Below are 15,202 nucleotides of genomic sequence, written 5' to 3'. Positions count from 1 at the left end.
TATTTCACTGGCATTTGGCGCCTTCCCCTGATACTCATGTGCTGACCATGTGATATTGAGGTGGGAGGGACGCAATGACGTTTATATAAGGTCTGGCCCTGTTGACACAACAGTATTAGTGAATTATTGGGTGAAATTCGTTGTTGACACTTATACTATCGCGCTCCCTATGCACTCTACACAAGCTCTCAGCTGGTGTTACGTAATACTGTTTGTTTTGAAATCGTTCACTTCTTAGCTCTGTGATTGTTGATATTTTATGAATTCATTAATTTGTAGTTTTTATTGACGATTTTGGGTGAAAATGGTTAAATGTGCTTTGCAAAAATGTGCCGTGTCGAGTTACCATATAAGGAAACACAATCTTCCGATCCAACTGCACGCATTTCCCAGGGAAAATACCCGACGCCGAAAGTGGCTGACGTTTTGTTCGCTGAAAGATCAATCCGTGCCACTATTTTTGTGTTCCCGTCATTTCGAGCAGGAGGATTTCGAAAACGTTTACAGTATAGCGATATCCGGCGTGTCTTGTCCCGAGAAGGTAATGAGTGTTTTAAAACAATTTAAAATGTATTCAACCAAACCATTTAAATTTTATTTTACAGCTGTTCCATCGATTCGTCTCCCCGAGCCGGAACATCCATCAGATCGTTCATTGCGGGCTCAGCGAAAATCTCGTGCAAGTCTTGTGGCGCAGATGCTGGAACAACACGACCAGGTGAAAAAAATCGTGTCTTCCGAAACATTACCAGCAAATATTCTGGAAATTATTCAGCGAAATCCAATGTTCAATGACGAAACCGGATCCGAATTTATCGAAGAGAAGAGCAGTCAGATTGACAAGAGCCTGCATGTAGATGCAGCTAGCAACAGCAGCTCGTTGAATGCATCAATTTTGGACCGTTCAGACTTAGTGCTTGATGTCTCGTCCCGCTTTGATTTGTATGCTGGGTGCACCGATCGATCCAGTTTCTTAAATACGACATTGAACAGCAGCGTACTGCCCGATGGAAATGACTCTGGAGTATTTGATCTGAATGTTAACATGACTGTCCTTTGTGATGCCATTTCTACCCTTGAACACCCCGAATAGAAATTGTAATGTAGAAAACATCAGCATACATCTTCAATACATTAAATTTTAACGTGTATTGCTGTACCCTTAATGTATTCAGACTTCAGTGTGACGTCCAAGTACATAAAAATACATTAGCCTCAAACGTTACATCAGAATCAAACGTCTTGACGATGTAAAATTTGACATCAGAATACATCCAATGACAACAGAACCTACACAGAAAAAAAAGTTGTTGAATATTACATCCAAACTGCTGCAACCAGGTCAATACATCGGTTGTGTAATATCACATTGTACGATGTACATCGATTTTGCGAACAAAATTACATCCATTAATGTAATATTGTTTCTGCGTTTTGCTATTACATCATTATTTCATACATCAGCTTGAATTACGTTGGTCGATATTACATTTTTTTTTTGCTGTGTAACGTTACATTAAAATCAAAATTCATCACGATGTAATTTGTTGCACGCATAAAACATCAGAATACATCCAATGACAACAGAACCAAACGTTGTTGAATGAAAAATGCTTTAATTTGCGTTGTGAAAAATTGTTATTCTGATGTAAACAAACAGTTTGGTTGACGTTTCTTCTCGAACTCACGTGGCGCACTCTACGTTGGTGGTGCATTAAAAAGGCGTATAGGTCGTATGAATAAAAGCGTTATCTTTACTTTTCCCGTAATAAAAGCACGGGAAAGTAAAGTCAACTCTTTTTATACATAGACCTTTTTGACGTTTATTCATCTTTCTCTATCTAGCACACATGGATGAATGGACGGTTTGTTTTCCCACTAATCTGTTTCCCTCTTGCTCGGACTCGTTCGTTTTAAATGGTACAGTAGTGTGCGCCGATTAATCGTCAAAAAGCTCTATACACAGCAAAAAAAGTTGTTGAATATTACATCGAAACTGCTGCAACCAGGTCAATCCATCGGTTGTGTAATATCGCATTGTACAATGTACATCGATTTTGCGAACAAAATTACATCCATTGATGTAATATTGTATCTGCGTTTTGCTATTACATCATTATTTCATACATCAGCTTGAATTACGTTGATCGATATTACATTTTTTTTTGCTGTGTACGGCCCAATGCATCAGACGAAATTGAGTACGATCGGCTCACCCGGTGAGTTAGCTGAAGCAACCGTGCGCTGTATTTTGATTAAAAAACAAACTGGCAACCCTACCCTTAATTAATATCACCAAGGGGGGAGGGTGGCTGTCAAATACGAACAATCGTCGCCTACCTCGCATAACTGGTTCCAAACGTAAACAAGCCATAAGAAACCTATATACAGGGTTTGTTTACCTTTGGAACCAATTTTATACAAGAATGATCAGTCTGATCAGTAGGCTGATTTGACAGCACGTCCCTCCCAATGACGTTTATATAAGGTCTGGGTCAACATACCGCTTTGTTGTATTGGAATCCATAATGTTGTAAACATCGCTGAGCTAGCGAGTGATGACGTAATACTAGCACAACATTCTATGGGCGTGTATGGAGTAAAATTATAGAATCGGCTAAATAAATGAGATACTTACTTTATGTTCCACAATTTCAACATCATACCCATGATTAAAAAGGCATTAACCATCCAAAAGTATTATTTCCTCCGTCTTCCCCCTTAATTAGAAAAAAAAACAGAATGCTAAGCAAGTATAGAATATCCATAATTGCTTCTAATGTGTTCAATGATAACGTTTTGAAAGCTAATTGGTGGATGAGTATAATTGCTTCCAGGAACTATAGGGGTTGTACACAGCCCACGTGGACAATTAAAAGAAGAAAATGTTAATAAATCATTCCTCACGAACGGAGATGCATCAGCTCTTTATCATTATCGTTAATTTTAATTAATCAGGTACATCGAATACCCAACTCTTTGTTTTGTTATAATCATGGACAAAGGCATTAGCTATTTCCTTTGCCGTCCAGACAACCTTCTTTTTTGTGCCCAACATTAAATTCGTCTGATTTTCTGAAAACAACTTAAGAAAGGCTCCACGAATTCGTTTTTCGATAACGGTTTCGGAAACAGAACCCATCTCATCACAAGCTTTCCGAAGAGTATCGTTGTTCTTGGTTAAATCGTTGATCTGTTTGGTCATTTTCTTCAGCAGTAGGTCGTTGCTTTTGATTTTTGATTTCTTGATTCGTACCTAGAAATAGTAAAAAACAAACCAAAAAGATGTCTCATCAGTACATTGACTTCGAAACTGAAAGAGGCAGCAAAGAAATAACGGCGGGCGGACTGTATTACCCACCTCATTAATTGAAGGGATTTCAGTACATACAAATAAAAAATACCTCAGCTCGTAAATTGTGGATGGTCTGTCGTTGGTTTTTGATGACTCCATGAAGTTGGCTTATGGATCCTCGCTTTGGAATATCGTTTTTCACAGTTGTATGACTGCTAGACTCCATACTTGCGAATATTTGACGAAACACAGAATCGTCTCTACCTCGGGATTTGATTTCAATCGAACCGGCTGAATCAGGGTACTCACCCCGAATAGAAATTTACATTAGCCCAACGTTTGATTTTGATGTCTACATCAGCATCGAAATCAAATGTATGCCTGATGTCAAACATTAGAAAACATTATGATTTAGTTGTATTTAAGCAACGTAACATGGTGTATACATCAGAAATTTTGGAACAAAATTTTGCCATTCTAATGTCGGTCTGACGTCAAAAATTTCAATCTATTGACATTAGAATCAAACGTTTTAAGGATGTTTTCAGATGTAAAAAACGTTAGAACTAAACGTTGTTCGGATGTTTTTAAATGTAAACGTTTTCTGATGTTTTCTAATGTAGATGTTTCCTGATGTTAGAACCAAACGTTTTTGGATGTTTTCGGATGTACATAACGTTAGAACTAAACGTTGTTCGGATGTTTTTATATGTAAATGTATTCTGATGTTTTCTAATGTAGATGTTTCCTGATGTTAGAATCAAACGTTTTTCGGTTGTTTTCGGATGTAAAAAACGTTAGAACTAAACGTTGTTTGGATGTTTTTATATGTAAATGTATTCTGATGTTTTCTAACGTAGATGTTTCCCGATGCTAGAACCAAACATTTTTTGGATGTTTTCGGATGTACACAACGTTAGAACTAAACGTTGTTCGGATGTTTTCAATTGTACTTCGTGTTTGTTGTTCTCTGATGTTTTCAGATGTACAAAACGTTTAAAGTAAACGTTGTTTGAATGTTTTCAAATGTAGATGTTTACTAATGTTTTTAGATATACAAAACACTAGAATCTTACTTTTCAAATGCTTTCAATTATATTTACAACACATTAGAATTAGAAACATGATCGTGTAAACACTACACACCATTGTTGTTAGATAACATCATAAAAATGCGTACATAATAGTCAATGCTGAAGCTCCCGTTTCCCACCAGTCAGATAACTGACCTTAGCTAACCAAATATCATTGCGGCAACTCTCTATGCGGCAGGGGAACTATGCCATTAGCGCGCTAAGAGTTATTAGACCACTGACATAGGCGCCAATTTGTAGGTGACGAGGCACTTGGTGACATTACAGCGAGCTTGACGATTGTTGTAGCATTTTTTTAGCAAACTACCAGTTAAGGTGTGTAGTGTTTACAAGATCATGTTTCTAGCTCTAATGCTTTGTACAATTGAAAGCATTGGAAAAGTTAATTCTCATGTTTTGCATAACCGAAACCATCAGAAAACATAAAATAGTACAAAAAAAACATCCATTCTGGTAGACTATCTCTTAAATGCATACAGAATAGCCATTGCTTAAGCTCCCGTTTCCCACCAGTCAGTTAACTGACCTTAGCTAACCTAATATCATTGTGGCAACTCTCTATGCGGCAGGGGAACTATGCCATTAGCGCGCTAAGAGTTGTTAGACCACTGACATAGGCGCCTATTCGTGGGTGACGAGGCACTTGGTGACATTACAGCAAGCTTGGCGATTGTTATAGCATTTTTGAGTGAACTACCAGACAATCATGACAATAAGATCGCTGCGCCTCCAGATCTCCCTTTAAATCGACCCGCTGTGCCAATTTGTCAATAATGCATGACACTTTGGACGTGGATCGGGATGATCCACAAATGCGGAAAGTTTTGGGCTACCAGTCTTCTACCTAATTGACGAACTGCAAATATATAATAAACAAAATTATTGTGCATGAAAAATATGACAATGTACAATGCTCGAGGAACACTGGGAGTTTTCGAACGACGCGTGCTTAGGAATGCCGGACAACAATCCCGCAAAAATGGTGTTTTCCTCAAATCCGGCCGGTACAAGACAAAGAAAAGTACAGCGTGCTAGGTGGTTAGACCAAGTGGAGCAAGATGTAGGAAGTGTGGGATGCTCGAGAAATTGGAGACAAGCAGTCAGGGACCGAGTTAGTTGGCGCAACTTTGTTATACAGGTCAAATCTTGAGGGACGTCGGACCAGCAAAAGTAAAGTAAGTATCTTATACGTTTGCCAACATTCCACGACAATATATGATTAGGTTTTCACTTGGTATGCAAAGGACAAAAGAGATACGCGATAATTCGTATAGTTTCTGCGATTGATGGTTAATTTTAAATGTACGTATAGTACTATATAACAGCATAACTGGATCGTCATGTTCACCATCTGTCATTGTCTGCAAAAATATTTAATAGCAGTTACCTGTGTTGTGATACTTCCTTCAATGAAAACTAATTTTCTTGCATTGCCATGGTCATCTGGGATGAGGCTGGTCCACTGATCATTCGGAATGAGCTCTCCACACATCATTGAATCAATGTAGGTTCAATGTAGATATGTAGATATTAATGTACATAGATGGTGTCATATGCAAAGTGCGAAAAGAGAATGAAAGAAATACGAAAAAGATTAGCATCAAGAAGTAACAGTTTCATCGGATTAGTCACCAAGTCCCCCACCACTGCTATCTGCAGCCCTATCACTCCCATCCCCACGATTGCGGAAGAGAATAATAAAGTTCTTGATTTAATTTAAAGAAATTAATATTTAATATCGGGATCCGTATTCGGTTTCCCCATCGGGATCCGTATTCGGTTTCCCCATTGGGACACGTACTCGGTTTCCCCATCGGGATCCGTATTCGGTTTCTCCATCGGGATTCGTATTCGGTTTCCCCATCGGGATCCGTCTACGGAATCCCTATTGGGATGCGTATTCGGTTTCCCCATCGGGATCCGTATTCGGTTTCCCCATCGGGATTCGTATTCGGTTTCCCCATCGGGATCCGTCTACGAAATCCCTATTGGGATGCGTATTCGGTTTCCCCATCGGGATCCGTATTCGGTTTCCCCATCGGGATCCGTATTCGGTTTCCCCATCGGGATTCGTATTCGGTTTCCCCATCGGGATCCGTATTCGGTTTCGCCATTGGGACCCGTATTCGGTTTGCCCATCGGGATCCGTATTCGGTTTCCCCATCGGGATCCGTATTCGGTTTCCCCATTGGGACCCGTACTCGGTTTCCCCATCGGGATCCGTATTCGGTTTCCCCATCGGGATCCGTATTCGGTTTCCCCATCGGTATCCGTATTCGGTTTCCCCATCGGGCTCCGTATTCGGTATCCCCATCGGGATCCGTATTCGGTTTGCCCATCGGGATCCGTATTTGGTTTCGCCATTGGGACCCGTATTCGGTTTGCCCATCGGGATCCGTATTCGGTTTCCCCATCGGGATCCGTATTCGGTTTCCCCATTGGGACCCGTACTCGGTTTCCCCATCGGGATCCGTATTCGGTTTGCCCATCGGGATCCGTATTCGGTTTCCCCATCGGGATCCGTATTCGGTTTCCCCATTGGGACCCGTACTCGGTTTCCCCATCGGGATCCGTATTCGGTTTCCCCATCGGGATCCGTATTCGGTTTCCCCATTGGGACCCGTACTCGGTTTCCCCATCGGGATCCGTATTCGGTTTCCCCATCGGGATCCGTATTCGGTTTCCCCATCGGGATTCGTATTCGGTTTCCCCATCGGGATCCGTCTACGGAATCCCTATTGGGATGCGTATTCGGTTTCCCAATCGGGATCCGTATTCGGTTTCCCCATCGGGATCCGTATTCGGTTTCCCCATCGGTATCCGTATTCGGTTTCCCCATCGGGCTCCGTATTCGGTATCCCCATCGGGATCCGTATTCGGTTTGCCCATCGGGATCCGTATTCGGTTTCGCCATTGGGACCCGTACTCGGTTTCCCCATCGGGATCCGTATTCGATTTCCCCATCGAGATCCGTCTACGGAATCCCTATTGGGATGCGTATTCGGTTTCCCCATCGGGATCCGTATTCGGTTTGCCCATCGGGATCCGTATTCGGTTTCCCCATCGGGATTCGTATTCGGTTTCCCCATCGGGATTCGTATTCGGTTTCCCCATCGGAATCCGTCTACGAAATCCCCATCGGGATCCGTCTACGGAATCCCCATCGGGATCCGTATTCGGTTTCCCCATCGGGATCCGTATTCGATTTCCCCATCGGGATCCGTCTACGGAATCCCTATTGGGATGCGTATTCGGTTTCCCCATCGGGATCCGTATTCGGTTTGCCCATCGGGATCCGTATTCGGTTTCCCCATCGGGATCCGTCTACGAAATCCCCATCGGGATCCGTCTACGGAATCCCCATCGGGATGCGTATTCGGTTTCCCCATCGGGATCCGTATTCGGTTTCCCCATCGGGATTCGTATTCGGTTTCCCCATCGGAATCCGTCTACGAAATCCCCATCGGGATCCGTCTACGGAATCCCCATCGGGATCCGTATTCGGTTTCCCCATCGGGATCCGTATTCGATTTCCCCATCGGGATCCGTCTACGGAATCCCTATTGGGATGCGTATTCGGTTTCCCCATCGGGATCCGTATTCGGTTTGCCCATCGGGATCCGTATTCGGTTTCCCCATCGGGATCCGTCTACGAAATCCCCATCGGGATCCGTCTACGGAATCCCCATCGGGATGCGTATTCGGTTTGCCCATCGGGATCCGTATTCGGTTTCCCCATCGGAATCCGTCTACGAAATCCCCATCGGGATCCGTCTACGGAATCCCCATCGGGACCCGTATTCGGTTTCCCCATCGGGATCTGTCGATGGAACCCGTCATCGGGATCCGTCTACGGAACCCGTCATCGGGATCCGTCTACGGAACCCGTCATCGGGATCCGCCTACGGAACCCGTCATTTTCCACTTTATTTTAGCTTTTAGTAGGGGTAAGAGGGGCATAGTGAACAGGTGGGGCATAGTGAGCATCCAGCTTGAACTTCCGGCTGTTCGGAAAAAAAAATTGTTGGTGGTAGGATCAATATCATAATGATATTGAACCTACTACCAGTTGATTTGTTTCATGCAGCTGGAGATCCAAAGCCAAACTGCGGGATGCTCACTATGCCCCTCTTCCCCCTATTTATTTATTTATTTGTCAATCAAATAAAAAACAAAACAATAAACACATTCACTAACCTGCAAAGAGATCCGGCTTCGAATTCCCCGCCGGGATCCAGCTTCGGACTCCCTACCGGGATCCGGCTTCGCACTGGTGCACTTTCCTAAAAAAAACATAATTACAGTACATTAATTTAAAATTTTAAATTTTACTTACCTGAAAAACAGCCTTCCTTTTCCAAGGGCGATCGCGGGACTCGCAATCTTCGAAACTGGCGGGGGTCCAGGTGTGGGAGCTGCCTTCCTGGCACGTCGGTAGCATTGGTGGTCAGCACGGAAAACAAGATCGACGGAAAAAACAAACCAAAGGATTTGCCGCAACGCCGGACACCGAATCGCCACCAAAACTCGCGACGGACACCGCGAAAAAAAAACTGTACACGGCCAATGTGATCAACCCAAATTTGAATACAGTGTACTCAAAATCGCAAAAAATGCAGGAACGCAGCGATGAGTAAATTTGCCTCGAGATTTGCCTCATGTTTTCCGGTGGAAAACTTCAAAAATCTTCCGGAAAATTAGGATTGACGAAAATCCACAGAATCCAATCTTTACTTTTCTTATATTCGGAAAAATTTTACTGGAAAAACCTGGAAAACCTGGAAAAACAGAGGTAAATTAACTCAAAACTGAGTTCCTGTACTTTTTACAACAATTTACATCGTGATGAAGTTTGATTCTAATGTAACGTTAGGTTCTGTTGTCATTGGATGTATTCTGATGTTTTATGCGTGCAACAAATTACATCGTGATGAAGTTTGATTCTAATGTAACGTTAGGTTCTGTTGTAATTGGATGTATTCTGATGTTTTATGCGTGCAACAAATTACATCGTGATGAAGTTTGATTCTTATGTAACGTTTGGTTCTGTTGTCATTGGATGTATTCTGATGTTTTATGCGTGCAACAAATTACATCGTGATGAAGTTTGATTCTAATGTAACGTTAGGTTCTGTTGTAATTGGATGTATTCTGATGTTTTATGCGTGCAACAAATTACATCGTGATGAAGTTTGATTCTTATGTAACGTTAGGTTCTGTTGTAATTGGATGTATTCTGATGTTTTATGCGTGCAACAAATTACATCGTGATGAAGTTTGATTCTTATGTAACGTTTGGTTCTGTTGTCATTGGATGTATTCTGATGTCAAATTTTACATCGTCAAGACGTTTGATTCTGATGTAACGTTTGAGGCTAATGTATTTTTATGTACTTGGATGTCACACTGAAGTCTGAATACATTAAGGGTACAGCAATACACATTAAAATTTAATGTATTGAAGATGTCTGCTGATGTTTCCTACATTACAATTTCTATTCGGGAAACCTGTTCAACTGAGTTGCTGCGATACAAGTTTTCATTTTGACAACGATATTCATTATTGAGCAACGCGAGTAACTCAGAGTTACTCAAGATTTGCACGAAAATTACTCATGATTGAAAGCTGTCTTGCCCCTAGCCTTAAAATTTGTCTTGATCGGCTGTAAAAAATCGAAATTAAATGATAGACTAAATCCGAACGATCGTGGACTGCACAAAATAGTACTGAACAGAAATCAAAACAAATTGGACGAATCGAATGTATACATTTCGAGAAATTTTTGGCACCAGTTTTGAAAATATGATTCCGAGATAATAGCGTTTAAAGTTTCAAGTTGGGTTTAGTCGAAGACAACAAATCAAGAAGACTGGCAACTTTGCCAGAATCCAAGCGACAGATACAGTAGCGCTGCACTTGAGTGAAGGAGGAAGCAACGCATAGAAAAATAAGCAAATACACAAACCTTTCTTCTGAGGATGTAATCTTTGCTATCAAATTTGTTCGAAGCAGTTACCTTTGAGCGGCAGATGACGCGATTGTACCTGTCTCATAGCGTTTGTATGAGAAAATGGAAGAGTTGCCAGTCTTCTTGATTTGTTGTTGTGAATATTTTTGTACGTCGGATAACTTTCACAATTTTCATCGGATCAACTTGATCTTTTGAGGAAATATTCTTGACTTTATATACTTTCGATTAGGACAATAAAAAAATCGATTTTTTGGAAATTTTGCAGGTAGGCGTAACCCCTTAAACTAAAAGAACAACATTTGCGGTGAATATTTTCGTAGTTAATATTATCTGTTTCTTTGGTAACAAAACACGCTGAAAACGACGCAGAAATCGTTGCCATAGGAATTTGTAAGGCGATGATTTCTGCGTCGTTTTCGGCGTGTTTTGTTACCAAAGAAACAGATAATATCACGAAATTCGGGAAACTTTTAAATTAAAAATGTGATATTTTTACTAAAACAATTTTTATTTTTTGTGTGGCAGTGGCAATTACATTAACAAGATTTTTTCGGATCCACTACAACACTGGACGTGAACTGCAAATGTGATCCCTCACACTAACACCACACAGCAAAAAAAGTTGTTGAATATTACATCGAAACTGCTGCAACCAGGTCAATCCATCGGTTTTGTAATATCACATTGTACGATGTACATCGATTTTGCGAACAAAATAACATCCATTGATGTAATATTGTATCTGCATTTTGCTATTACATCATTATTTCATACATCAGCTTGAATTACGTTGATCGATATTACATTTTTTTTTGCTGTGCACAAACGAAGTGACAGACGACTAACTGGCGAAGAAATCCATTAAAATAATGTGGTTCACTGTAATAGAATTTTCTTGGAAGCTTGTGCCATCATCCACCAGATGGGTTAGTTTTTTTGTTTTGATTTGAACAAAGTTGATTTTGAGTACAATGATTCTTTGACAGTGTGCAAAGAGTGCGTATCATTTTGTCATTTTTTATGCATTTCAGTTTTGAGTAGAGTGAAAGAGATAGAACCAAAACATTCTAGTACATTTGGTGAAAATGCTAGTTCAATCTAGTAGTAGTGTTGCCATGTGGTACAATCCAGCAGTAGTGGTGTTGCCATGTGGTACACTGAAAAATTGCAATAGCAGGTTAGTCACCAAAGTTTTCGAGCCGCTCCGTCTGTCACTTCGTTTGTGCTAACACTCGGGCCACCCTGACTCCCCCTAATAAATAAATACCATAAAAGAACTGTATCCCGGATGGGTAAACTATCCCACAAATGGTTTGGATGATACCCCGAACACGTCGTTAAGCTTTCTTTTATGGTTATTTTTATTAGGGCCGGTATGAATTTTTCGCTGTTATGGTCTCCAAATAATATTCGTCGTTACAATTATCGCCGATTTCGTGTGTTTAACTTATATCTCCGAGGTAATCGCGTCTCACATTTCAGTAAAGCCAACCACCCCTATTCTGTATTTCGTTTCGAACGAAATTCTCATACAAAAAAAACCCAAAACGACCCAATCATAAAGGGCTCCAGAGTGGTGCTACACAGAAACAAAATCCATTAGCAAAATTACTATATTGATGGTTAAATTAAATACTCGCACCAATAGATTTGTGCAGAAACGAAATTCATTTAATTTTACTTATTTTTCTATCAAAACTACTATGCCGTTTGAGGAAGCATAGTAGTTTTGACAGAGTGGTATTAAATTTGTTTATATTTATAGTCAGCTATACTGAAATCATGGTAGATTTAACGGCATTAAGCACAGTTATACTGAAAATAAGTGTTTTCTGCAAAATAGTATTCCTAACTATGGTCTTTGTTTCAGTGTATATATCACCGTTATTTCTAAGCCTTTACATTCCTACCCCTACCCATTTGAAAAACGTTATGCGTTACCTGCCATAATTGACATTTCGGTTTTTTTGTTTGCTTCTTTTTGTGTTTTTGTTCGCTCATTTTCATCTTCCATTTTTATTTACAATCAGTTGCCTCTCTCTCCGCTTTCGCTTGTGCTTGAATCTGATCGAGTTTGTGGGCTTCCCGAGAAAAAAAAGCATCGAATAGAGCTCTTCTTCACCTTCTTGGTAGGAGGCCATCGAAATCGAACTGAAAATCATTATCGAACGTGTCTATTTGTTTAGTGATCAACAGAAAAGAAGCAAGAACCAATTCTGTTTAATTTTCTCTCGTTTCGGCTAAAGATTTTAAAGTAAACAAGCGATTGAGCATTGTTATTTGTTGTATAATTTTCAACCTATAAACAAAATCCATAGCGTCCCTGCCATTGTTGAAAGGATTGAATTTGATCTCAATACGCGAAGCAGCGCGAAACGGTTGTTATTCCATTGCTAAGTTGTGATTTTAGTGGGAAATCGATTACTAAAATGATCACTAGAAGAAAGTCGGTGCATGATTCGCAGTTAGTGCAACAGCAAAAACATCAGAAGGAGGATAATGCTAACCAGTCTCGATCGGCAGTGCCGGATGGCAGGAAAACTCCAGGACCAAGTGGGTATTTTCTAATGCTTAAGTATTGAGTTTGTCACGAACGAATGTAATTTTTTTTTTCAGGGACCTCACAGCCAAGAAAGAACGCCCGTATCGCTCATCGGAGAATCTCGGAGGCAGCTCCAGGGATGCTGCAGAATGGTGCTCAGCAGGCTCATGGGGTTCAGAACGGATTGGACGCCGATGATATACCCAAGTTCAAGGGGTACCGCATAATAGAAATAGATCACTTTCTTCAGTGGGCAGCATATTCTCAGTTTATGCACTCGAAGCACTGTCCGGGAGGTTTACTGAAGCCCTACCAGGAGTACGTGAGCGGATGCTATTCCACGTTCGCCATGAAGTGCAGCAAATGTTCGGCTATTATAACGAGATCATCGGAAAACTACATTCATCATAATAAGCTGATGAATCGCCTGGTGAAGGGGACGATTCAAATGGGAAAAGATTACGACGAAATGAGCAATTTTATGGAATCGCTGGAAATTCCGTTTGTCACACGGGAAGAATTCAATACGATAAAGTCGCAGATGCAGCTGAACTCGTCGCTAGAGGACCAATCAGCATTGCAAAAAGCGGTGGAAGAACTGGAACGAGATTCGGTTGCTTCGAAGAGAAAGCGCCATGGCAGCTGCAAGTACCACTATGAGGTGTTGAAAGTTTATCTGAATAAAAAGATGCGCAAAATTGAGGAAAATCTACAGCTCTCTGTGAACGACTCCGTAGCTTTGGCAGTCAATGCCCACCTGAAGAATGTGGCGCACGTTCAATTGGTGTAAGTATTGGTCAGAACTTTAATGTTCCGTCTTAGGATTTATCTAACGAAATCAACTTACAGCTCAGACAGTCCCAACAGTTCGAGTCCTAGTGGAAGTAATGTTGCCAGTGCAACCAGCCAAAGCAATCGATTCGGTGCTGGATTTTCCAATGGACCACCCGCTTCCAAAGGCAATACGTTCAATAATTACTAAAGAAGCCATTAATCTGCAATGTACGATCTGATGTACATATCATCAGCCGAAAGCATGAAGTCGTGGATATTTCGAATCAAAAATATTCGAAACTTTTATATCTGCGACATTCAAGTGGAGCGAATTCCACTTCGATCTTTATCAACATAATAGCATCCGGTCTCGATCGTTCTACTGCTTAGTTATTAGAAGAAAAAACAAACAAATGATCTTTGAAGTGTCGTAAGCAAATAACCATACACCTTGCCACCCACCCGTTTCCGAGTAATTTGAGAAAACGCAACACCGTAGTAGTATTCGTCTAGTTCTGGTGATAATCAACTATTCCAGCTAATTTCTGTTTCACGATTCCTCAGGATATGTTTTCCAAAAAAAATGTGTATAGGATGTTAGTAAGCAAACTTGACTAGATTTTAGATTACGTGTCATTGTAAGGTATTATAGTTGCACCGCATTTATTTTCCATGCATGTCTTCAGGTTTATATTTTTTTTTATTTACGTTAGCTGTGAATTAGGCAGAATCAATAAAATTTAAATTTACGAGAAGAACGCAATGACAATTAATCCGAAAGTCAAAGCCCTTTAAGGGAACATGCATAAATGACGTAGCTTATGTTTACCAGCATATTTTGTTATACCTAAAACGCTGTCCAGACTGGAGAGTTATAACATGTCATAACGGTTGTCAACTAATTGCAACACAGAAACCACCATCAAGATAGCGCTATAACATGTTATAGCTCTGTAGTCTGAACGTACTATAATACACGGCCGGTCACAACATTTGAAACCTCTCCTTCTGCGTTGATTTTCCTTCAGATTTCACTGCTGTTCTTCGCGAGGGGGGCGACACATCTAAATCTCAATTTTAGATACTCAAAAAATCTCACACTAGTGAATCAATCTTCGAAAAATCTTCTTGCATTTCTCGCATCTACTTGCATCACGCATCATCTTTTTGCAGGAATCTTCAGAATCGTCATCAATCTTCTTTCTATCTACTCAGCGTGCGAGCAGCTAGCAACAACACAAAACAATCTTTCCTGCAGCTTAGATAGAGTCGTCCCCCTCGGTTCTTCGTGGTGACATCTAACAGAAATAACATAACGCATATATGTGAGTAAAACGCTGTCCAGACTGGAGAGTTATAACATGTTATAACGGTTGTCAAATAATTGCAACACAGAAACCACCATCAAGATAGCGCTATAACATGTTATAAAGGCCGGCGCACAATAGATACGTTTTCGGGTTTTTTGACAGTTAGCCCATGCATTATCTGTCAAAAAACCCGAAAACGTATCTATTGTGCGTCG

At 40.8% G+C, this 15,202-nt stretch overlaps 1 protein-coding gene across 1 annotated transcript; it reads left to right on the top strand.

The window, feature by feature from the left end:
• Positions 1-12,423: 12,423 nt before the first annotated feature.
• LOC135701939 (uncharacterized) lies at positions 12,424-14,429 on the top strand. The gene is made up of 3 exons (XM_065222890.1): positions 12,424-12,914; positions 12,978-13,689; positions 13,753-14,429. Exons 1-3 carry the CDS (start codon positions 12,791-12,793, stop codon positions 13,883-13,885), a joined length of 969 nt encoding a protein of 322 aa, XP_065078962.1. The 5' UTR covers positions 12,424-12,790; the 3' UTR covers positions 13,886-14,429.
• The last annotated feature ends 773 nt before the right edge of the window (positions 14,430-15,202 follow it).

This window comes from Ochlerotatus camptorhynchus, unplaced genomic scaffold (assembly GCF_037179485.1).
Source record: "Ochlerotatus camptorhynchus isolate MF236.1 unplaced genomic scaffold, CSIRO-AGI_Acam_v1.1 ptg000180l, whole genome shotgun sequence".
NCBI classification, from domain to species: domain Eukaryota; kingdom Metazoa; phylum Arthropoda; class Insecta; order Diptera; family Culicidae; genus Ochlerotatus; species Ochlerotatus camptorhynchus.
This window is presented reverse-complemented; position numbering and strand designations above follow the sequence as displayed.

What these genes read in the sequence shown, in the direction of transcription:
- LOC135701939 (XM_065222890.1), top strand. Translation starts at nt 12,791, where the DNA reads ATGATCACTAGAAGAAAGTCGGTGCATGATTCGCAGTTAGTGCAACAG. An exon ending in CAGGAAAACTCCAGGACCAA is followed by an intron (nt 12,915 to 12,977) that starts GTGGGTATTTTC and finishes TTTTTTTTTCAG; the next exon opens with GGACCTCACAGCCAAGAAAG. An exon ending in GTGGCGCACGTTCAATTGGT is followed by an intron (nt 13,690 to 13,752) that starts GTAAGTATTGGT and finishes ATCAACTTACAG; the next exon opens with CTCAGACAGTCCCAACAGTT.